At 48.6% G+C, this 24,181-nt stretch overlaps 7 protein-coding genes across 7 annotated transcripts; 2 read left to right on the top strand and 5 right to left on the bottom strand.

The window, feature by feature from the left end:
* Window positions 1-64: 64 nt before the first annotated feature.
* On the bottom strand, window positions 65-687 carry BCR38DRAFT_10583 (uncharacterized protein). Its single transcript, XM_040853332.1, has one exon. The coding sequence runs from the start codon at window positions 573-575 to the stop codon at window positions 204-206; it is 372 nt and encodes a 123-aa protein (XP_040721043.1). The 5' UTR covers window positions 576-687; the 3' UTR covers window positions 65-203.
* A 916-nt stretch (window positions 688-1,603) lies between these two features.
* On the top strand, window positions 1,604-2,690 carry BCR38DRAFT_492641 (tat pathway signal sequence; the record flags this gene model as incomplete). The annotated part of the gene is made up of 5 exons (XM_040864697.1): window positions 1,604-1,853; window positions 1,908-2,039; window positions 2,092-2,222; window positions 2,282-2,381; window positions 2,446-2,690. The coding sequence occupies 5 exons, from the start codon at window positions 1,604-1,606 to the stop codon at window positions 2,688-2,690; spliced, it is 858 nt and encodes a 285-aa protein (XP_040721042.1).
* A 2,778-nt stretch (window positions 2,691-5,468) lies between these two features.
* On the bottom strand, window positions 5,469-6,601 carry BCR38DRAFT_453980 (phosphatidylethanolamine-binding protein; the record flags this gene model as incomplete). The annotated part of the gene is made up of 4 exons (XM_040861661.1): window positions 5,469-5,496; window positions 6,021-6,280; window positions 6,310-6,441; window positions 6,485-6,601. 4 exons carry the CDS (start codon window positions 6,599-6,601, stop codon window positions 5,469-5,471), a joined length of 537 nt encoding a protein of 178 aa, XP_040721041.1.
* A 2,095-nt stretch (window positions 6,602-8,696) lies between these two features.
* Window positions 8,697-12,473, top strand: BCR38DRAFT_358900 (glycoside hydrolase family 3 protein). Its single transcript, XM_040857142.1, has 10 exons — window positions 8,697-9,131; window positions 9,186-9,293; window positions 9,363-9,428; window positions 9,482-9,533; window positions 9,593-9,876; window positions 9,926-10,038; window positions 10,089-10,228; window positions 10,278-10,381; window positions 10,431-10,552; window positions 10,601-12,473. The coding sequence occupies exons 1-10, from the start codon at window positions 9,065-9,067 to the stop codon at window positions 12,374-12,376; spliced, it is 2,832 nt and encodes a 943-aa protein (XP_040721040.1). The 5' UTR covers window positions 8,697-9,064; the 3' UTR covers window positions 12,377-12,473.
* A 181-nt stretch (window positions 12,474-12,654) lies between these two features.
* BCR38DRAFT_416855 (uncharacterized protein) lies at window positions 12,655-13,562 on the bottom strand. Its single transcript, XM_040859132.1, has one exon. The coding sequence runs from the start codon at window positions 13,240-13,242 to the stop codon at window positions 13,021-13,023; it is 222 nt and encodes a 73-aa protein (XP_040721039.1). The 5' UTR covers window positions 13,243-13,562; the 3' UTR covers window positions 12,655-13,020.
* Window positions 13,563-16,945: 3,383 nt separating this feature from the next.
* BCR38DRAFT_479938 (uncharacterized protein) lies at window positions 16,946-19,361 on the bottom strand (the record flags this gene model as incomplete). Its single annotated transcript, XM_040863220.1, has 3 exons — window positions 16,946-17,455; window positions 17,507-18,722; window positions 18,781-19,361. The coding sequence occupies 3 exons, from the start codon at window positions 19,359-19,361 to the stop codon at window positions 16,946-16,948; spliced, it is 2,307 nt and encodes a 768-aa protein (XP_040721038.1).
* Window positions 19,362-23,269: 3,908 nt separating this feature from the next.
* BCR38DRAFT_330542 (uncharacterized protein) lies at window positions 23,270-24,004 on the bottom strand (the record flags this gene model as incomplete). Its single annotated transcript, XM_040854974.1, has 1 exon — window positions 23,270-24,004. One exon carries the CDS (start codon window positions 24,002-24,004, stop codon window positions 23,270-23,272), a length of 735 nt encoding a protein of 244 aa, XP_040721037.1.
* Window positions 24,005-24,181: the final 177 nt, after the last annotated feature.

Raw genomic sequence — 24,181 nt, 5'->3', positions numbered from 1 at the left:
GCCATAACTGAGCTTTGTTTACATTATGTTATTACGTTTAAAGATGGTAAAATATTAAATCCCAGCCTTCTTCCTTCAAATAGCTCACTGTCTGGTTCCTTTCTCAGCCAGCGCACGAATTTCCAGCCGACCACTTGTCTCACCCTCACAGCTCCTAGCCTCTTTCTCCTTGCAGCCTCCCTCATGTCTAACTAGGAAGTCTCTCAATGGAACCAACTCTTCACGAACTCCACAGCGCGCTTATACGCGCCATAGCTCCCGTATCCACCGGCAGGTGCCTTGTAGTCGCCATAGTCAGCCGGCTTTGCAGCTCCACCAGCGCCGGCGTAATCGCCGTACGAGGCAGGTTTGCCACTGACACCGGCATAGTCGCCGTATGAGCCGTACCCCGAGGCTCCAGTTTTCCCACCAGCATCAGCACCGGCGCCATCGTAGGCGCCGTATGACCCATAGCCGTCGTAGTCTCCATAGGAACCATATTGGCGCTTCGAGACGCCGTTGTTTGGGGTTTTTTGGAATGGGACCGCGAGGACGAGGGCCCCGGTTGCGAGGGTGAGGATAGTGAAGGCCTTCATGGTAGATGTAGAATGGATACTAGTGATTGGTGATTGGTGTCGTTTGGTGTGGAGCGTGTTTTGTCAAGCTTCGAGGTGAACAATTGGTGTTGATCCTTTGTGTTTGATAAGACGGGAAGGGCTCTGGAGATGTGGAAGATGGACGATAGACTTTCAACTGCAGGAAAGAGCTCTCTTTATGCTATCTCCCAGTTCGCAATAGGTGTGACTGGCCAGCTCGATTTGCTCTGTCTTGAAGTTTAAGGAAACAAACTAGGAATAATGTGGCAGAACACAGGGCCGGTGGTGGCCATGGAATGGAACTAATGTGAGACTTCGGAGATAGCAAATTGTATTCATTGTATTCTGGCATGTCGCTTTGTGGTTTGTGAAGTTGCGGCTGTAAGTAAAAACAATAGCCAGCATACATCGGAGCTGAGACATTTTGAGCAAGCTCTGCGCTCTCGGCATAGAATGGACAGCCAAAGTCCGTCATCGCTGGATCCACAGATCATCTAGGCTGTCCACCTGACGTTGGATGCTGGAGGAGCCAAGACAATGGTCAAAATCACACATGCGGCGTTGGTTGTCTAAATGATGAAACCCCAGCCTTGGTTATTGTTAGTTGTACCCCTTGCACAAGTGTGTAGATCATATATTGTTGGCGTTCATGGTGTCTACATCTTGATCGGCTAGCGCATGTGACTAATCTGGTTGTCTAGTCTTCCGAATATTAGTCTGTTGGCGTTCAGCCGCAACCTCGCACAAGACCTCCCGATCTGGAAACTTTACATCACGCCATTGGGATATTATGCTCAACGAGTATTTTGTAAGCGAGTAGGCGGATCCAAATGGCCAAAGACTGTAGCCACGTCGCTGCCGTTACTAGTACAACCTAACTTCGTCTACTATGAGTTTGAAGTCCACGAAGCTGAAAACGTTGAACCTTTCCTTAGAAACCGTTGCCGATTTGGCTCACAGTTGGACTGTATCTTTCATTTTCTCCGTTGTGTTGCGTTTTGATAATTTCTACTGCCAAGGGTGCAAATATGGACTTCGAGAAGGATGAGCAAAGCCAACCATTGGCGGAGCACGTTGATGGGTTTGATGATGATTGCAATACTCTGGCATCAACCTCAAACTCCCGCCAACACAATATTTCACATATCCTATCCACATCGATCCTATTTGTAATATATGTCACGATATCAGGTTTTTTTGGTGCTTACATCGGTCGACGTGGGGGCTTTGTTAACTCCAGCCTCGATTCTCAATGTGCCGCCTTCAGCTCCAGCATGTGTCAGTTTTCTCCAAGCCTAAAATGTCGAACATCTACTGATCGCTTTCCAATAGCACCCGTATTAACCGATGTGGACATTCACTATGCCATGACCCCGTTTAACGGTTCTTTCATGCAAGAAACCATCCACCGTCGTCCACATTCGCCAGAAGTTGACGCAGCTTGGGAAGCTCTCGGTGTTGACTGTGAGCATGCTCTACCAACCAGCCTTAACAAAACCAATCTGACAGCTTATAGACCGGGCCGGTGTAATATCCAGAACTTCTGGGCTGGCGAGTGGTTTAACGCGACGTCATGTGCAGCGGGCAGAAAAGTACGGAGGTGGTTTCCTGGTCAATGTGGAGGGAATGCATCATTTACACTGCCTTGTGAGCCAACCCACGCCTTTTTGTTCTGTGTTGGGTTCTGATAGGACTTATTACGGCAGAATCTCCTCCGCAAATCTTTATACTTCAACTTCAACTACTACAAGGCACTTGGCGGACATGAATTCAAGAACGAAGACGGAATATTCCAGCTACACGTCAGTAAGTGAATCGTATCCGGCCCGCCTGCTCCTGTTAATCTTCGCAACTAACGGCAAATCAAAAGCACATTGCTTAGACACGATCCGGCAGGTGTTGATCTGCAATGTTGATACCGGAGTCCTTGGCCAAGTATGGGTACACCCCGACAAACCGTCTGCATTCCCCGATTTCAATACCGAGCATAAGTGCAAGAATTATGACGATGTGCGAAAATGGGCTGAGGTGCACCAAGCGCCACCCCTGGAAGAACTACCACCAGACTATCTTGCAAGCCCGCAAAAAAGCGATGTGCTGGTAGGAATACCGTGAGATGACCTTGGGATTGGCTTGGGAGAGGTTACCCATATATGGGGCTTTCTTTGCCAATATTAATAGTTAAGGGGCACCCACCTTCATCATCAAATGTATCCCTTATACTACAAGCCATAGCTACCCATTGTGTTGAATAGCATGAAAAGTATAGTCAGGCACAGTTTTATGAGCTTTGAACTGTGACTAGTTGTCGCATCTCTTTATTGCAAGTCCCCGAATCATAGCTCCGTTTGCTAGGGACTGAGCAAGAAATGGCTCCATTCCACCACATGAGTGCAGCAGCGAAGCCAACACCGGAAGAACCTCCGATAAATCGGCAAGAGTTAGTCACCAAGTCTCCTAGGTAATCTAGCATTGAATTCAACTCACCTGTGACAAGAGTGACCCTCTTCAAGCTCGAGATAGAGCTTGCTTCGATATTAACAGGCGTCATGACATGGCAACCCGTTTTCTCCAAACAATGATGCAGCTTGTGTCCTATGAATTGATAAATTACTAGATGTTTGTTGTGATCTATGCAACTGGACGGATTCAGCAGACTGGCCGACACAGACATATATTATGGAGTGTAGTGGACAATGGGTTACGTCCCACTCGAAAAGCTGGCAACGAGAAGTGGAGCACGCCAGAGGATGTTATCCGACTTTGGAGAGGGGCCTTCCCAAGATGAATGGTTGCGTCATGTAAAACATATTTTACATTTCTCTTGAGGCGGCTTTCTATAATAAAATCATGGTCAGAAAGTCTCGAGCCCACTTGACCCACTTCTCAAACCGTCACGTTAAACTGAACTCCTCCCCTACTTACACCTAACATCAACATGGTCATATCTATAGGCTCTGGAGGAAGCCCTTCTATTAAAATACATGACTATTAACGTGGTTTAACACCGAGTCGCGCATATCACCGAGTCGCGCACTTTTTCAACTTTTCCAACCTTTTGACTTCAACACTTATTTCGTCAACAACAACACCATGTCAGCTCAAACCCAAGAAGCCAAAATCAACCTTGCCATCGAAGCTATCCGATCGACCAAAAATATGAGCCAACATCGAGCAGCAAAGCTATACGGTGTACCCGAGTCCTCACTCCGTGACAGAATCCACGGTCGCACCCCACGTACCGAAATCTGGCCGAATAGCGCACTACTCGCCAAGATAGAGGAAAGAGCTATTGTTCAGCATGTACTTGACCTAGATTTTAGAGGGTTTCCTCCCCGGCTAGAGGGTGTGGAAGATATGGCCAATTCCATTCTTGCGACGCGGGGTACCCGACGCGTCGGCAAGCTCTGGGCGCATCGCTTTGTAAAGCGAACCCCAGAGTTACAGACGCGTTTTTCTCGCTCGTATGACTTCCAGAGGGCCCTCTGCGAGGATCCAAAGATTGTTGAGGACTGGTTCCGGCTTGTATCGAATATGAGGGCCAAATACGGGATCCAGGACTGCGATATGTGGAACTTCGACGAGACGGGCTTTATGATGGGCGTTATTCAACGCTCGACGGTCGTTACCTCGTCTGAACGTAATGGTAGAGGCAAGAAGGTCCAGCCAGGTAACCAGGAATGGGCCACGGCGATTACCTGTGTCAATTCGGAGGGTCGCGACATCCCGCCATTTCTGGTAATTCAAGGGAACTATCACCTTGCTAATTGGTATACTGAGGGGGACCTACTAGCCGATTGGGTAGTCAAACCGACCGAAAACGGGTGGACGAACAACGAGACTGGTCTAGACTGGATCAAACATTTCAACAAGCACACTATCTCGACCAAAAGAGGCGTGTATCGGCTGTTAGTATTGGACGGGCATAAGAGTCATACATCGGCCGATTTCGAGTCTTATTGCAAGTCTAACGGCATTATTACTATCAGTCTGCCCCCGCACTCGTCTCATCTAACCCAGCCACTTTATGTCGGGTGCTTTAGGGTCTTGAAACGTATATACGGTCGAGAGATTGATATATTTATCAAGTCCCATATTAACCACATTACTAAGGTCAAGTTCTTTATCGCCTTTAAGGAGGCTTATTTAAAGACAATAACCGACAAAAACATCAAGGCAGGGTTTCAAGGGGCCGGCCTAGTCCCCCACGACCCTGAAGCCGTTATCTCGAAGCTGGATGTTAGGATTCGGTCGCCTACACCCGTTAGCCCCTCTCTTCTAGATGCTGACCCTTGGGTTTCGCAAACGCCAAATAACCCGACAGAGGCTCTCTCGCAGTCCGATTTTGTCAATCGCCGAATCGCCAGACATCAGGGAAGCTCTCCGACCCCAATTTTTGATGCTGTTGGCCACCTTGCGAAGGGTATAACTCGATTAGCCCATGAGAATAACCTCTTGAAGGCTGAGTGCTGCACCCTTCGCAAGGCAAATGAGGCACTAAGCAAGCGTCGGAGGGCAAAAAATCGCGTGTCCGGCAAGGAGGTGCACTTACTGTCGAGGATGCCCTGTACATTTTGGCCCGGAAGGACGTGGAGGCCCAGGTAAAGGAGGACAAGCGCTCTAGGGGGGGTAAAGAAAAGGCTGGTCCGTCGACTGTACGACGATGTAGTAAGTGTAAGAAGACCGGACATAATGTAAAGACTTGTCAGGTCGAACTATAATTGTCAGATGTATATAGCTCTGAATAAATTTCAATAAACTTTAGTCTGTTGTGGCTTTTTAATTGAACTTGAAATTATAGTGTAGTAAAAAGTGCGCGACTCGGTGATATGCGCGACTCGGTGTTAAACCACGTTACCTTAATTTAGCAAGATAACACTATAATACACACTTCTAGGGCTTTATAAGAGTAGTTGGAAGCCTACAGTATATAGAGTATTGATTAGCCTGCTTATAATCCTGATTAGTCCATAATCGAGCATGTGTGGTCCTATGTGAGGTTTACATCCACAAAACTGTTAAATTTGTGAAGGATAAAGAGGCTAACATAGAGGCCATGAAGGACTGGATCTAGGAGACCTGGTGGGTAATGCCATAGGCCATCATTAACCAGCTAATCGACGCTGTGCCTAGCCGCGCCAGAGAGCTACGTCGTGTACGGGGCTGGTATCACTCAGCTTTCCTACACGATATATTCTCATTTTTCAAGAAGGCTCTCCTATATTGGTTGATGAATACAGAAAAGTCAGGTACTTCCTAAACACAAATCGTTTCTTTACCTCATAGCCCAACTAAAGGCCGTTCGATGCTGAATGGCATTGTTTACAATGAACAGACTGGAAACGAAGGAACTTCGGCCAAAAGACAATGTCTCCCACCTCGTCGAGATACCACAACAGAAGCTTGAGGCTATCGCAAGCTCCCAATAAGTCTCGAGAGACTGACCTCTTACTCTTGAAATAATTAACAGCGAGCGGCTTTCCCAATCCCGTAGTCTTCTCCCAAGCATCTAGGTCAAACCTCATGCGGCGAGTGTTAGGCAAAGGCTTCCCGCCGGGCGGTGCATGCTTCTTTCCATCGAAATCAGCCTGCTGCTCGTACAGGAAGAATGTGTACCGGTGCGGCGAGCTCCCCGGCGAAGGCGCGGGGCCGACGTAGTTGGCGACAAAGGGTTCGGAGGACGTTAGGATACCGTTGGCATTTGCCTTGAAGCCTGTTGAATCCAGTGCAGAACGGGGCCTAGGACTCCGAAGGAAGGAAAGGGGGCGTCTAGGTCGAGGGCGACGACGACGTATGTCGCTGTCGCAGAGGCGGCGGGGAAGGAAATCTTGGGTGGCGACTGGGCTTCTGTGGCGGATGAGTCAGTCTTTATTCAGTATTCATGATGATGGCGAAGTATATGTACCAACACGCGGGATATAATCCCCAGTAGAGATTAGTTTGCCCGCGAAAGAGATGCCCAGGACTTTCGATTTGTCCGTCTCAATGGCTTCCAGGACCTCGTTGACACTTATGTTGACGGGCATGATGTCGGTGTGCGATGATGATTTGATGGAAATTCGATGGCTGATAATGATTGACAACTATTAAATACAAAATCCTTGGCGGGTCTACTTACAAGATATAAATATAGTAGTGGTGAAGCAAGACACCATCTGCAACGTTGACACCGTCTTGTCCCGATTCTTCGGAAACACTGTGCTCCTAACATCAGTAACCCCGACACCTCTGCATTTCCCACTTTCAACCTAGCGAAATAACTGGTCGTAATTGGTTCTTTGGCGTAATGATTCACCTTCTTGTTGATGTTTTTGGAAATTGCAGCATGAAGTTGGATGCCAAAACTTGGCCTGATGTGGCACAGTATAACAAATAAGTAGCGGTACAGAGTGACCGTATTGACTACCATTCGCATGGCCCCTCCTTTTGCAGGGTCCAACAGAACCGACACTAGCGCTTCATTCTCAAGTATCACATGCAAAATGTCGGATTCCAACTAGTGGCGTCTGTATTTGTACTACGAAGGTGCATGGGGGAGACTAATCCCCAAGTTGGCCCCCGAGGGATCCCCAAATACTATAATCCGGCCTGTCTGCCTCGCACGCTTCCATACCCGAGGCCACAGCTTCCTGTAACTAGTAATTATCTAATATAGAGAGTCGCTATTTGGTACTCCTATGCTCTATTTAAAGGAAGAAACTCTAATCTAACTACTGATACGTAATAACTCCATTACTCGTAGGTGTTTAAGAAGGGATAGAAGTCTCGGATCTTATTTAATCGGACGCTCTAACTCAGCTTATGCGCTTCGTTTTCGTATATATCTACGGAGAGCGGCTAACGAAGTAATATACCTAGCAATCACAGAGTAAATTGACGACGAGTTCCACGGCGAGTGTCACGGCGAGAGCGCTGGGTCTAACACAGGACTGATGTTGTGCTATAAGGAAGGAAAGAAATAAACATGTAGAAGGTTGCGCGCAGGCCCAAGGTAAGTGCTGTGCGGATGCATTGGTCAGACACCAATGTACTTGGTTAAGGTCAGGGTTGGTGCCTTGATAACCGGCGAGAAGGTCCCAGTGTAAAGCGAAGAAGATAGAGATGGACAACAAGTCTTTAACCAGCTCAACAGTATGGGACCTCAATGGGTTCCTTACCAGAATCATCTCAACACGTGTACAACAGATTATATCTTCAACCGGCTTGGACTGATCAACTATAATCTCTCAGGTCCTTGTAGATTCTTCCAGAAAGAAAATCATTGCATCTTTCATCCGAGAGTAATTTTCAACCCCCTATCCCTATGCCAGTAGTCTTGTCAACTTACATGAAGAGAACCTCCAAAGTAGTGTCGGTTACATAACGCTTATTAGGAGCCCGTCTGTAGAGTTATTCAATTAGAATCTGGTTAGCGTTAACCTGCTTTACTCGGGCATTGACTTTTATTACCTGGCGGCTATCGCGGTACAACGTACAGTCACGAATGCGGTAGGACAATATGGTCTCCTTAACACCGTACCGGTGGGCTGCCGCGGCCTGGGAATAGCCCTGGCGGGTTAGCGCGCTTGATTAGCTGCTTACAGTCATTGGCATTAGGTGTTAAGGTTATGGTTATGGGGCCAAACCGTCATAGTCGGCCTCCAAAGATATCAACAAGCTTGGTTCGTTGAATGGCTAATTGGACAGCCCCTATGATCACGCAATAGTAATTTGGCTATCAACGTCACATTTGTAGTCTTTTAACCATAGGTAGTCCCTTCGTAGAATCGGTCAACAGTCATTCATTCCTTCATTTCTAACACTATGTTCCACTAGATCAGCCATTTCATGTATTGTTGTAAAATAATCGCGAAGTGAACGAGAGACGCTCTGTTGTTGTGGTCGGATAGTTTTCCTGCAAAATGGGGGTGCGTGCAGATAGGCGGTCAATATGGTTAGGTACCATAAGACTAGGGTCGATCTCCTTTCTCGCCCAAGTAGGCATGCTTAAGCAAGAGGATACCGATGGATTATCTTCAGCCACTTTAATAGCCGCAGGGTCACCATGATAGGCCTGAAAGCAAGTATTGTCCGACCGGTGCCCATGAATAGCCCGACCAACACACCGTTGCTCTCGCATAACTTGTGTAATACCACCTAAGTCTCTTTTCATGGCAAGATATCTCCAATGTCTGCTGCTTTGAAGTTGCTCCCCGTGTAGCATTTATTATGGGTCCTCGCCCATTTTACCCCATGTCCAGGGTTCTTAGCGCGAGTGGTATCGGCATGTAACGTTTCCCATTTCCCAGCTACCGATACTGAACACGACATCGCGATAGGTCAGGTCCAAAGCAACGCTCATCATTCAATTTTCTGATTGTTATTATTTCACATATTTGATTGCAATAGCTACATTGCTTCACGCTGAGGCACCATCTCTGTGCGAAATCCTACCAGTGGACAGTTTCGTTCTCTTTTATTCGGGTATCACGTTGACAAATGATTACATTATGTACTTGCACACTTGGATCTTGTTTGTGCCTTTAATAGGGTACTTAAACACAGCGAATGGCTTTGGTATGTCTTTTAATCCATCAGTTATCAGGACTTCAATGCTGATGTGAGAACGAGACATTATTGACCAGCAACCGCTCGTAAGAACCCAGCAGAGCGGGGTTGGATCCGATAAGGATGCGTTCATAGATGATTTGATAGGGAAAATGACACTCCCTGATCTTGGTAAGGCTATCCACGTACTCGGCTGTGTAGATTATTGTGTCAGATAAAACGAGCTAACTGGTGATACAGTCCTTCAGATGCACCTGATGTTTGGCGATGACATCGTCGGTCCAAACTCGGATAATGGGCTTTACGGTTTGGATTCGGGAATTTACCTTATTTTAGATCATCTGGCTAACCCTGAACAGACTATACCATGCGATTCAGCCCAGAATCTCCTGTAGGAGTTATCCAAGATTGGTATGTCCCATTGTCCCACCCGAAAGATCAAAAGGCGAAGCCAGCTCAGCCGTCCATAGGTACCCGATCAACACGTCAAAATACAACGAGCTGCAAGAGCTCAACCTAAACAAGTCTCGGCTCCACATCCCATTTATGCATATCGGTGAATGTCTTCATGGAGTGGGATCTTTCAAACAGTCCATGTTTCCACAAAGCATCGGGCTATCAGCATCTTTCCATAGCGACCTGGTGTACCGCGTAGGACGAGCCATCGGTACTGAAGCGAGGTCCATTGGGATACACGCGTGCCTTTCACCCGTGCTAGATCTCGGACTAGACCCGCGCTGGGGCAGACTTCAAGGTGCGTCCCTCAGAAGTCCCTCGTGGGCCAATACATTAACGAGTTGCAGAGGCCTGGGGCGAAGACAAGATCCTGACCTCGATCATGGGCGTGGCATACTCATCAGGATTATCAAAAAATGGTTCATGGTCCGACACGGATGCTGTTGCTCCCGTTATAAAGGTAGATATATAAGTTTGCCACACAATTCAGCATGAACTCACACATATTAGCATTTCGCCGCCCACGGCTCGCCACAAGCGGGACATAATGCAGCACCATTCATCGGACAGGGCACCCGTCAGATGCTTCAAGACTTAGTTTTGCCCTTCAAGTCGGCGATACAGCTGGGATATGCGAGGGGCATCATGATGTGCGCAAGAACCCGTGGAGTTCAAGTCTCCGGCTAATTAAGCTTATAGGGCGTATAATGAGTTCGACGGCCTGCCCGCCGCCATCAATCCACTTCTCTACGAGTTGCTGCATGAATGGGGATTTGACGGTTTCGTCATAGCAGACGACTTGGGTACGATGTCAAGGAGCTGCCCGTAATTTCAGTCACTGATGATGAATAGGAATGGAGGAGTTACAAACGTGGCATAAAGTGGCAGAAACGCCCAAAGATGCTATCAAGCAGTGGTTCAATGCAGGTGGGATGATTCAGTACTACGACTACCCATTGGAAACCTTTCTCAACGTGAGGCATTGACCGTCCGTTTAGAAAAAGCTACTAAATTCTCCATAGGAAACAGTCGCGTTGGTAGACGAAGGCGAGGTTTCCTTGAACACCCTTCAGGCCCATGTTCGAAGAATCTTAAGTCTCAAATGGGACCTCGGGCTTTTCAACGAACCCTTTGTGCCGTCTACCGTTGAGCCCCTAGAAATTGTGGCGAGTCATCGGGACTTGGCTTTAGAAGCAGCGCACAAAAGCATTGTCTTACTGCGCAATGAAAATGACACACTGCCGATCGATCCAGAGATCCAGAAGATCAGAAAGATCGCGCTCATTGGTCCTTTCATTGATGAGGTAAACTACGGGGGCTACTCGGGACAATGGGGCCAGTATCCAATCGGCAATGCGTCCACTTTACGGCAGGCTGTACTACAACACATCGAGAATGGGAAGCTGGACGTCACAATTGAGTCGGGTTGGGGAGCAAATTCATGGGAGTATAATGCGCAATACGCCATCCCACCTTATCTGCTTTCCGTCAACGGAGCCCCTGGCGGCCTGCTGGCGACTTACTACGCATATCCGAACTTTACAGAGCCCTTGGCCCCAATCGTCGAGACACCAGTTCTGGATTGGGGATTATATCCCCCACCCGGTCTACCGAGCAACAACTTTAGTGCCGTTTGGGAGGGTCAACTTGAGTCCCCTGTCGACACAGATAGTGTTGAAGGTTGGATCGGCCTCGCAATATCTGCTAACTCCTCCGCAAAAATATACATCGATAACAACTTGATAGTCTCATCAGACTACTCGTCAGATGGCACCATCATCCCCAACATCATGTCATTTCCTTTCATCGAGAATAACAGCACCTCCCCTCCAGCCGGAGGCGCGGCCTTCACATTTACCAAGAGCGTTACCTACAACATCCGCATCGAGTTCCAAACCTGGAACAACGCCAAGAAAACAGCCAACGAAGGCTCTCTAAATTCTCAAATCCTGCTCTTCTGGAATCTAGTAGGCTTCCAGGACGACGCCGTCTCAAAAGCAGTAGCCGCCGCAAACTCATCCGATCTGATCCTGCTATCCCTAGGCGCAGCCTGGAACAGCGATGGCGAGAACGCCGATCGAGCAACACTGGGCCTCTCGCCCAACCAAGACGCCCTTGCTCAAGCGGTCTACGCCCTAGGCAAACCCGTCGTCCTCGTCCTCCAGGGCGGCCGTCCCTTCGCCATACCAGAGTACTACGAACAGTCCGCTGCGGTACTGAACGCCTTCTTCCCCGGACAGTCTGGGGGACAGGCTATTGCCGATGTGCTCTTTGGTGACGAGACGCCCGGGGGGAAAATGCCGGTCACGGTGCCCAGACATGTGGGGCAGGTGCCAGCCTATTACAACTACAAGCCGTCGGCGAGGGTTGCAAAGTATGCTGATCTGGATACGAGGCCTTTCTATCCTTTTGGTTATGGATTGTCTTATACCACATTTGCGGTCTCGGCTTTCACGACCGCTAAAAGTACCTTCACCGCTGGGGCCGAGATCGAGTTTTCTGTCAAGGTCAAGAACAAAGGAAAGGTTCGCGGAAGCTATGTGGCTCAGGTATATTTGCTAGGGCGGGTCTCTCAAATTACGCAGCCGGTGAGACAACTTGTCGCGTTTCAGCGGGTGTACCTGGATCCGCGGGAGGAAACCACTGTGTTGCTTCATCTGGAGGTCGACCGTTATCTGCCCATATTGAATAGGGCTTACAAATGGAAGTTGGAAAAAGGGAACTACACTTTTGCGCTTCTCGACCACGGCGGAGATGATGCAGACACGGGTCTCAATGTTACCTTGACCAGTGTTTAACCAATTGCGTCCTCGAAGGTAGGTTTGCATGATCCAGAGTTCATGCAGATGTCCCATTGTACTTATACAAGATATTGCTTCAACCCCAAGCTGCCTATATAAATAAAACTGCTATTGGTACTGAGGCCCATATCTCAGTTGTGAGCCATCTGCGGTCAGCATCGCTAACACCTTTCTCGAATAAGCGGCTTTCATAAATACTAAAGCGCTACACTTATAGCGGATAGACTCTATAGTGACACGACTTGATTTCAAAGATCTACTTTTATTAATAGAGGTACCATATTTCCTGTGCGCAGCTGACCACGGTTGGTCGTCGGGCCTCAGCACCTTCAGCAATTCTCTATATGAAGCCATATTGCTTGATCCACAGATCATGCCTCGAACTCTCACTCACATCAGAACCGCTAGACACCCCGGACCTCAGTGGGTATTAACATGATTGCCCGCCTCATCCGAGCAAACTTGTACCTCCATCTTCTTCAGAATAACCCCGTGTACCCGAATATTCGGGTTCAATTCCAACTAAATCTCTATGATGTTTGCACTCAACTTGTCCCAACTGACGCCTAAAGCCTTATCAGTCGTGTGACTGCGGAACACCCCGTCCTTAGGTTCTCCATAATGTGAAACGCTAGCCACCTTTATCGCTCTCTACAACGAGGACCCCTGTAGTCTGAAGCACCATCGGAAAGAAGCCTGAGGACGGACAGACAGGCTAAAAGACCCATAGTTGGCTCCATGACGGACCAAGTCGAGACCATGATCGTGCGCCGTGCCCAAATCCCGTCATCACTCTCGGCATAGATAAAGTTCATAATGGAGGCCAGCAGGGCAACTCCGAGCCACATGAGAGAACCAATCATGAGCCTCTCGCAAAGCGGTCGCTTCAAGTTCCAGAGGAATTTAACGGGCGCCACTGAAATGTCATTATAAATAGCAGCGCTAACAGATGAGCTGAAGCATGTCGCCTGGGTTCTTTTCTCTTCTCACGCGTTTGAGATGGGACGACACTCTAAGAGGAGGATGAAGACGTTGTCGAGGCCCCAGATGCCTGAGAACCCTGTGATGCATCAGATGAATATCTTGACCCAACGGGATTGCGGAATGTAGACGAGTGTCAGTCCGACGGAGACTTTAATGAAGGACATGGCCAGGCCCTAGACAGTTGGGGTGAGAAAGGCACATACCCTTGCTTCAGTGGAGGTTCCCATTGTTCAAATTGTTTCGGGGATGGACAGGGTGAAAGAGGCTAGGGTTAGGGCTTGTTGTATTGGTAATATTAGTCAGTTGACTTTCTGTGAAGATAAGTGCTTGAAATCGTATGTTTGCTGAAAACAGCTGGAATGTGACACTGGTGCGAGATAAGGAACTTACGTATAGAAATATGATACACCAGTCTCCCCACTCGGGCTTTCGATTCATCGGCCTCCACACCCGCGTCTAGAATGTCATGGATATAGTGCTAACCAATGATATTGTCGCTCCGTAAACCTTGCGCGTCACCCAAGGCGTCGATTCAGACAAGGCCAGAATCGCTGCACGTTTGGTGGGGGAGGAGGAAACGAATACTGGGAAGGCATCGGCGCCAATGCCGATGACGCCCTTGTCGGACGGGACGTCATCTTGTCCGTGATTTTTATTCTATCTCACCAGAAGGTTTAGAGATAAAACACCAAACGGACGAACGAAGGACCACCGAGTTAGAGTAAGAACTAATACCTTAAATTCCTTCTTTACCATGTTCCGCCCACGATCCATTCAATCTACTTGCTATACTCGAAGATTCCATCTTGAATGGGTACGGGTCCTGTGCGACGTTCTTACCCCTGTCCACCAGGAGAAGGTGGTAAGAATGCTGTAGGTGATGGGGCTTTGATAGCCGATCCGGGAAGTACGTTCGCAAGATGGTTGTTCGACCCCAGCTACACTAATTTACTTGAAATAGTCTTTGAAAACCCTGACGACTGTCAACATTTTGATACGTGAAGGTAGCCATCAGAGCTTTAATTACAGACCAATACGAAGTCTTTCTCCGTATTCGAGATACTGACTCAAGGAAGACTTTTGTCAGCGAGGTCTGACCCTACTGACGTTTCAGCATGCCAGGGGTTACGCCAGTATTAAGGTTGTTGAAGAGTGAATTTCACGTGGCTTAGATGGGGTGACTGGTTGTCATTAAAAAGTCTAAAGTGTACAGGTTTACTTCTCGATCGGAAATGATATATGACAGAGAAACCAGGCAGGACGTTCTCCACAGTCTTGGGCACGACTTGCCGCCGGATACCTTTTTGACTGCGAAGTATGTCTACGAACTGACCCTGTTCTGACTAAATACTGTGCCACCTTCCCTGTTGTTGGTGAATATCACCTACTTCTAATACGTTACGAAGTATAATGGGTACTAATAAGTCCCTTAGACTTGTCTTCAGCACTAGTGGAACTGGAAATAGGCGGGCTAAAAATCATGTATTTTGTCCGCTATGGCTCGTAAACTCGATTTCCTCTCGGTGTAATGTTCTTGGAAAAAACGAAACATATTGTCGAAGATCGCACACATTCGCCCTATTACACCCATTTGCCATACCTACCTCTTAGTGGCAAAAGTAGGCAAGGACGGAGAATTGTACGAGACGCTTTGTTTTAAGTAACATATATGTGTTAGACAGGGCTGTTATAGTTAAGGGCCCTAATTGGAACACGTGTCGAGAACGGAAAAAAGTGTTATTTTCCAGTAAAGTAACCTAGTGGAAACCGAATTTGCAAACTACAGCGTGCAATTACTTGACAAGGGGGTCTATTCATTCGGGCTCCTACCTCGTACCCTGAAGAAGGACATGTTCGTCAATATGCACAGAAACAACCTTTGTGCCACGATAGATGACATTTGCAAACTGTAGTATCGGTCAGTTACTTCCACCATTCATTGCAGAGTGCTCTCAAGTCGGCGCGAAGTGATCAAAGGAAGGTGTGGCCCAGTCTCCTGGAAGTGCCTAGGAGTCGCCATTCAGAACGGAGAAGTTCGTGCTGGTTACGAACACCTTGTGATGGGTTTTCCCTTGATCGGGAAGGGGAGAGAAAAGTGCTCGCTGGGCTATAGAGCCTGAACAGGCCCACGGACGATTCTCAAAGAGGCAGGTAGATTTCGAAGTTGAGCTTGGGAGATCTGATCGCCTAGCTATCGAGACAACTCCTCATCTACTGAGGACTGACGATACGACCCCAGGCAGGAAAGGAAACGAAGTCGTGATATGTATTATGTGACTGCCACAGTAAGCACTTGACAAACCACCTCATTGATCGTAAGCTGACAGTCTTTTTCGGCTTTCCGCTAGTGAAGCCAGTTGACTGACGATGGATGAACCCTGAGCACCAACCCCTTGGCAACAGCAACTGTTAGAACTTGGGCGAAACCTCAGGTGTATGAGACTGGCTCAATTGTGCAACCAAACGGCATATATTTCTGTCCTTAAAGCCCCTATGACCACCTTGTTTCCTTTGAAGATGTAGAGACCAGAGCCTCACTAAATTCCTTGCTTTGTTACAATTTTCAACAAGTCCGAGAACAGCTGTGCGGGAAGATCAAAATTGTCAGCCAAATCAAATGAGCCTCCTGCTTGCTCGTTCGTTTAAGCATGCCGGGTATCTAGACGCCATGATGAACCCTCCCGATAAACCCAAATATGTATGCAACTGATAGATTATATCTTGAAGGCTGGAGAGAAGGTAGATAGGCATGAAGATGGTATTCCGAAGGGGCCCATCAACTAGAGAAACTACAGGCTATAAGGACTACCATATGGCTCAGCCACAATCGACACCAAGGTCTCAACTCTTCGTGGCCCCATCCCCGCATAGGCTCAGTGAGTATATGTAGCGTTATATATTATAAAAATGCCATTGATAGCCAAATGCTCGTGTATGTCAATAGTCGGATTTTGGCAATGGGAATGACACGCAAAAGTTCCGCTTCGGTGGTGACCACTCCCCTGTGGAAAATAATCTCCTCCCTCTGTATGCCACGGTTCTTATTCCGTCAGACGAAGACCAGGTAGGCGAGGGAATGCAAAAACTTACAAGGGGGGGTTAGGTGCTCTTGTCGAGATAAGTAGGTGGATGATACAGGCAACCCCGTGTTGGCGATCCCTTCAGAGTAATCAAAGCTCAGCTCAACCAGGCTCTTGTCCATATAGCCATCATACAAAAAGCCATTCCACGCTAGAGCGTGATAGCACTCAGTATTGAATATGAGCGGAGACTCGTCATGATGCATCGCAAGGTGTCAATCCTTCGCATGTATTGCTACTCCGCGCCTCAGCTGACCATAGCGTGATCTGCTATCTTGAAGAGATTGATCAAAGACCTTGGTGCCTTTCCTGGAGCACATCTTGTTAGCTGCTCCAATGTGCGCTCAGCTATTCCATAGGCTGCGCATCTGCAGAACCCGAGTTGGGATATGATTGCCCCGGTCCCAAGAAAGGTCTTTGGCGACCGAGCTGCTTTTGAGGGTCAGAGTCCATTCGAGACCAAGAAAATAAGGAAAAAAAAAGGTGCCATGATCGCTGGGCCTCATACTATGGTTTGTGGGAACTCTGCATTCAACCACTCGCTGGAGAACCACGAGACAGATTCCAAGCCCGTGTTCCCGAAGGATTCCAGATTGAAGTCGAACCCATCCATCGCACCCTCGAAGGCATTGTTGTTATCCAAGCCTTCAGGTGGATCGACTGGAGGTAGGTTCACCTTCGGCATGCCCGCGTCATCCATGGGCATTTCAGTAAAGCCAACTGGCCGAACTGTCGTGAGTGAGAGGGCCTGGAGTGACTGAGGCGTGTGGTGATTGGAAGGGCCGCTCGCGCTCACATTACTCTGGGTCAATGGAGACTGTATAGATGGCGATTGAGTTGGCATATCGGTAATTTCGCTCTGGTCGACAAGTTCCATCTGGTGTACAGGGTTGTGTCGCGATAAAACTTGTTGAGGAAGAACGCTCGGTCTAGTGATCGTTGGGCTGCTCGGGTGACTAGGTGTTGTACTTGCCGAAAAGCCGCGGGAAATCAGCTTTTCCAGGTCGGCGTGCTAAGACGTGTAAGCAGTAGTTCAAGTGGGAGGCGACATTTCAATACACACAACTGCATGACCGGCAGGCACATGGATCATATGCCTGGTAACCTGCAGACATCGCTGCGCGTGGTCGTTCACCTGCTCTACACTGAACTCGCCACCGTTCGTGTGGTGCGCCAAATATAGCATTCTCGCACACTGATAAGCGCAGACTGGTAAGTCAAGGTCTGTCACAGGCAAGCCACCATCGAGGGACATGATGACGCGAAAAATTTCCGCCATGGCCAGTGCATGCTCGAAGCACTGACGCTCGCATAGGGTGACAAATTTCGACGGCAGGCGATCGATAGCCGAACGTGGCAAGGCCTCCTTAAGGCCTGTCATGACGATACGGTATAGATCGCAATGGCACTGGCGCCACCAAATGTGAATCATGATGAAAACACAAAGCCGAGGAGAGTATGCGCGTAGTCGTAAATTACTCTCGGAGAATTTAAAGGAGGCAGGCAAATGCTCATTGAAGTCTTTGAGTTCTTTGCTCAGGGCCTCGACAAGCCGTGGTAGCTCCCGAAGTTCCGTTTCGGTCATTGCCAGTGCGTTCTTGGTGCAGTAGAGAATCCGACTCCGGATCCATAGCAATCGGACGTGAAGTGCTAAAGATCCGACGTCGTCGGGGAAGGGTTTGTCTGGTATTGGCCGCAGATGTTCTGTGATCTGAGGTAGATCGAACTCGAAGTTCCGCTCGTTGCACGGAAGCTGGATGTGCATTGCCTCTGGGGGCAGCAGCGTGAAGTCTGGATATCCTCCGTTGATGCCTGAGTCAATAGTGAGGAACGCCCACATCAACCTCCTTCGTGACTCTCGGGCTAGAAAGCATAGGTTGGGGTTTTCGTAGTTGAGGCGGAGGGCATATGAGAAACGTCCGGCTGTGGCAGCTAGCATGAAGGCTCCCGTAAATCGTCGAGTGAGCATTCGATGCTTCATGACTAGAACGAGTGCCTGGATCTTGATTGTTGATGGGTTTTCAATGTCATTCAGTATCATCTTCTGGCATTCATCAATACATTTGGCGCCATACTCCCTTGTGCCCGGGCCTAAATCTGTGAGTAGGGATGTGATGCCGACAACGGCCAAAAGAAGTGCCTTGTCCATCATGCCAGCATGGTAGCGTTGCATGAGCGATGCTCTGTGGAGGAAAGAGAAGACTGGCACATGATGGACGTGGCGGAAGAAGTTGTTAAGGGTACGGATGATGAGAGCTTCGTCGGGAAAGGTGATGTTGCTAAATCTGATGTCAATTCACGCCCACCAGTACGTAGAGAGGCAGTCAAGCTACTTACGGCTCATAAGTCATTGGCCATGTTCCATACCCACCTCCTTGGCCTGAGTTATGGTCAGGACCAAGGTTCCTTGAGTTCTGAGAGTTGGCATCACCCTCTAGCATCCTCCTTTTCTCTGGGGGTTCCGATGAGACAGACTCATGCTCCGAGTCTCCCTGGTGTGCGGTACTGGTGCCATTTACTCCCCCGGAGCGTTTTGTCGGACGATACACACACTCGATCCCTTGCGCCTGACACCTTGCACATTTTGGTGTCTCTCCGCTACACCTCGCCTTCCTTGAGTGACAGTTGATACATGCAAGTCTGACGCGACGTCGCGGCAGTGACATGGATGAGCCATGTTCAAGGTCTCCTTGGGGCGACGAGTCCCGGAATGAGCAAGCGAAGCCCAAGCGGTCGCAATTTGCACAGGATGTTCCGTCACTCGGTAAGCATCGCACCTTGCGCAGACGACAAGGCTGGCATGTGTTGGATGAACGTTTTGGCGGTCGGTTTGCTGGATCAGCTGCAGCGGCCTCGGCAGCTATTTCGGCGGCTGTGTCCTTCTGCGCCACCTCGAGGCTCATGTCTTCCATCTCCATGACGCCGAACGAGCGTCGAGGACGGCCAACGTCAGTACCCTAACGCGCGCGGTGCGATAGTATCCACGTCCGGCCGCATTACCTGAGTCGCCGAAGGTGCGATGTGAAATGAGAAATCCGACGGCAGAGCTTGGTCGGCAGTAAAATGCGCGGGGTCCGCAAGTTGAACACGGTCGGCTTGTCAGCCCGTTCAAGTCAGAAAATCAACTCGGGCACGGTGCAGAGGGCGAGGTAGTGTGGCGGGCTCCATGATTTGGGTGCTATGATTCGCCAATTATTGCTTGCTGTGGGACCTTATCTGCAAAAATACGGTTTCACGCACGGTGTCTCCACAACGGCGATCCGGGAGCGCTGTTAGCAAACACCGCACAGGCCCCCAAATCCCAAGTTGACGCTCAAGACCCGAACTAACACTCTCTTCAACCCACGATATTTTAAATTTTACTACTGACGGATGAATAATAATGTTTGGCTTTAGTCAAATGATTTACCTTTGGTTAAGGTTAGCGTTAGGCTATGGTTAGCCAAGTTGAATCTAACTGCTTATTATTACTTGTAACCAATTGTTGAAGTTTTTTAGGTACTAAATTTGCTGTTACTATTCTAGTGAATAACGTACCCCAGAAGCAAGTTGGCCACTTTTTCTTGGCACCGTACGAACAACCTTTTAATTAACATCTTTACACATACCAAGATGGGATCGAATTGGAAAGAAAGCGACATGATTCTAGCGTGTCAGGCGCTTCAATCGAAACCCGAATTAAGCATCCGACGCGCTGCCCAACTCTACAATGTCCCTCGTACAACTCTAGCTAACCGAAAACGCGGACTACTATCTCGACGCGATACTCGACAATCTAGTCAAGAAATTGAAGACCTAATACGGGCGCATATAACCCATATCTCGAAGGAGGATTTCTTTTCGGCATTCTATAGGGCGTATCGTACGACTATAACCAAGTCGAATATCCAGGCAGGTTTCAGGGGGACAGGACTTATTCCGTACGACCCGGAATATGTGATTTCACAGCTGGATATTAAGCTACATACGCCTACACCTCCTGGGAGCTCGTCTGGCGCCCCCTTAATCTGGGAATCAAAGACTCCAAATAACCCCACCGAGGCGCAATCCCAGTCTGAATACGTTAAAAACAGAATCGTACAGCATCAGAATAGCTCCCCGACGACAATACTTACGGCTATTGGCCAATTTTTACGTGGTGCGACGGCTGTTATGCATCGGTTAGTTTTACTTGAGGATGAGGTTACTACACTTCGGAAGGCCAATCAAGAGCTAAGCCGTCGTCGAAGGACTAAAAATCGACAGCTACAAGATGGAGGATCTCTTAATTTACGAGACGCTCAGGACTTACAGTCTCAACGGGATATTGAACAGCAGCTACAGGATGATATACGTGTAAGTCGTCGTCGTACGAGACCGGCCGAACCACGCCGACGGCGCTGTAGGATCTGCGGAGAGCCCGGACATAATGCTCGTACTTGTGAGAATGGTAAAGATACGTACGAGGAAGAGGATTCCGATTATTTTGAATTATTATTTTTTAGTTTAGTTAAGTTATTGAAGTTATTCATACGGTGCCAAGAAAAAGTGGCCAACTTGCTTGTGGGGTACGTTAACCCAATAGGCTTATTAGTTACCTATAGGAGACTTTGACAACGGGCAGTGAATGCCCGAAGGTTCAAGGTGTGATGATCATGGCAACGGGCAAGATCCTCAACAAGACCTTACTATCCGGGAGGTGGAAAGAATATCAAATCGAGAGCCTTCTTCCTCCGATCAAAACAAAGTACCCCAACAGGCACTAACAACTGATGCCTCAACAGACACGAGGAGATCTATCGGAACAATTAAAGTACCTCAACATGTCATCAAAACAACGGGTGCCTTAATAGGCGACAAGAGTTGATTAACTATGGACTTAGGCCGCTTGGTTCTCTTTCTTCTTTCAAGAGAGTGACTATTTTGCTCCGTAGGAACTATTTCTAGTACAATTCTATCGACTAAACCCAGGCATCGTACATGATGGTAATTTAAACCATGAAAAGAATAACTTACTTAAACTTGTTGTTTTCTCTCTTTCTTGATGGCTACTGTTGTGGCTTCAGGTTGTGTAACACGCAGAAGATGAGCTCGATCATTGTGTGACTCTATTCTTACCATACTCCTTATAATTGCAAAATTCAACTCCAGACATGTCAAATCCCATGGCAAGCCTCAATGAAGAAAGGATTGCAGGAAGCCGCCCACCGCATGCGAACTTCCGCTTATGAGCTTATGGTTGTCTCTCGACGCAAGTGTCAGCTTGCTCACATACCCCATAGAACGTTCGATGCTGGGCTCCAGCCTAATATGTGAACTGTGCTGGAATCTCAGCCGAGACTCCGGCAATCCCTGAAAGTAGCACGTCATCATACGACACCCGACGCGGAAAATAGTCCGGGAATAACATGTAATGAATTGAGGATGCTAGTCGCGCTAGCACCCATGTTGAATCTCGCTGGCCGTAATCTTGGGCGACGATGAGAACATGAACAGCAAGTGACATGCTGTGGAACTTGGAGATGTCAATCAAGAAACAGTTCTCAAAAGCTCTAAACCTTGATGTCTATGGTGCATTGGTAACCACTGACAGCCTTGGAATCACTTACGTGGTTGTGTATACCATTCAGAACCAATGTAGGCTCCCCTCCGCAATATTTTAACATTGCTGTAGCATGAGAAATAGATGACAGCTTAGCAAATATCAGCTGGCACGATTGGGTCCGTGTCCTTCGTCTCATCCATCAATTCCAGATGGGAACGGACACAGCCAAGTGAAACAGTTGCATTATTACGTTGAATGTTATATTTGAGCTGCATCGCTTTGGCCGCGAGACTTGGTTCATGTCCCATGAACTGGAGAACTACGCTTTTCGTGAAGGCCTGATTGATCATATCTTCAGCGGCGATTCTGTCATGTATAGCAGCACATGCGAAGGCAACAGGATTGCAGATTCCAGATACATGCCAAGAAAGTCTTTCTTATGGCTGAAAGCTGACTGCTATCTTTTGATCGTTGGCATCATGGGAGTTGCATGCTAAGTCACCTAGGCATCACTCTACCAGTCTGGCTAGACTGTCAAGTAGGATTCTCGTACGGAAGGGCGCCGCCAGTGTAGTCTGCCACCCGAAACGAATATTGAAGACATGGACGAAGTCCAGCGACGCATGTCCAGAAAACGGACCCTGTTTGGGCCAACTGTGTTTATACATCTCTCAATTCCGGTAATAGAGGACCTGTGATAGACCGTCATCTAAGGCACCAAGGACTTGAGTACCTACGGGACATTCAGTCACATGTTTAACTACCATATTGTCCTGAGCCGACCGGAATAGTCTACTGTGGGCACCAGGGCACCACGAGTTCCACAGGATCATCAACCTCATCCAGGAGTTTGCCAGCCACCGTACCAAGATTCGTGCCGAGATCGTATTCAAGTTCACTTTTTTTCTGTTGGCGAGCCTCGTTGCGATGAAGTGCCACGGCTGAAGTGAGGCAGCGGGCTCTAGAGAACTTCAAGCGCGTTATCTTTCGTGTGTGGATGGAACAATAGTGGCTTCCATTAAATGGCTTCGAGCACCTATTGAAATGGAGGAGACGGAAATGGGTCCACCCACAACCGTCCGTGTACTCGTGGCCGAAGATGGATTGGAAAGTAGACAGTCGTCAACTGACGACCCACCTTGTAACTTTGGTGCATGACCTGTCAACACCAAGCACCCGCCGTTAGTGAAGGTGATAGTTGATCTTCAAACCACGTATTAATCCATCGTTTTACGCGCTAATGCAAACAGTTGTTCAGCAAAAGCAAAGTTGCAAGCCGTCGTGGAGCGTACGGGGAACACCCTATCCTGAAATCGAAGGTTTTGAACCGGGACCTGGGACGAATCCCAAATTCATAATGCGCATTTCAGCCCTGCCGAACACCATCCAGTCCTCACCATCTTTCGGCTCGCGTCCCCTTCCCATGACGAAGCGCAAGTATCGTTCCATGCCTTGACAATCCTCCAGGACGCACTCGCCACCGCGAAAGTCGGACGGTGGCAGTCGTTCAGTGTACATGAGCAGCACAAACTCTTCCACTTGGCTGAACAGCGTCTTGGACCACCAGCGCAGCATGGCACCAGCAAACTCGTGGGCCCAGCACATGACACTCAGGCCGATTCGTTGCATGCCCCGGCCCGTGGGATCTTGGGCCTGCACCGTAGCGAGCAGGGCGGTCATCCGCTGATACTCGGCATCCCCAAGAATCACGACCGTGTCAACGGCGGGATTCAAGTAGAGAAAGCGGTAGCTGTTGTGCAGAGGGAGGGCGACGAAATAGTAGGAGAGGGCCTCCATCCTAGATTCGACACAGACGGACAGGCCGACCGGGTTTGCGGAGTTGGACTGCCAGTGATGAATCTCGTACTTGTCTCTGGCGTAGTGGGAACTGAAGCGCGGGAAGTGCAATTCTAGAACACGAGCACAGAATGAGTGCCTCCAGATTTTGATGCGGAGCTCTGCCGGAAGCGTCGGGAAGAGAGTGAATTGACGGGCAGTTGCGTGCGACGCTTGTGGATCTGACGTTTCCGAATCCATTGCAAGAAGTGACTTAGCCCAGCCAATTATTGCAATCATAAAAGACGCACGACGTGAACCAGGCGGCCTAGTTCATGTCGGGGTTAACGGCCGGAGCTGTGATTGTGCATGAAGAAAAGGTGGAAGAGAAGGTGGAAAAGATGGGTGTCGTGATGCGGTGTAGTTTTGAGATGTTCG

Source organism: Pseudomassariella vexata (genome assembly GCF_002105095.1).
Source record: "Pseudomassariella vexata strain CBS 129021 chromosome Unknown BCR38scaffold_1, whole genome shotgun sequence".
Lineage (NCBI taxonomy): Eukaryota > Fungi > Ascomycota > Sordariomycetes > Amphisphaeriales > Pseudomassariaceae > Pseudomassariella > Pseudomassariella vexata.
Note: the sequence above shows the minus strand (reverse complement) of the source record. Positions and strands in the feature narration are given on the sequence as shown.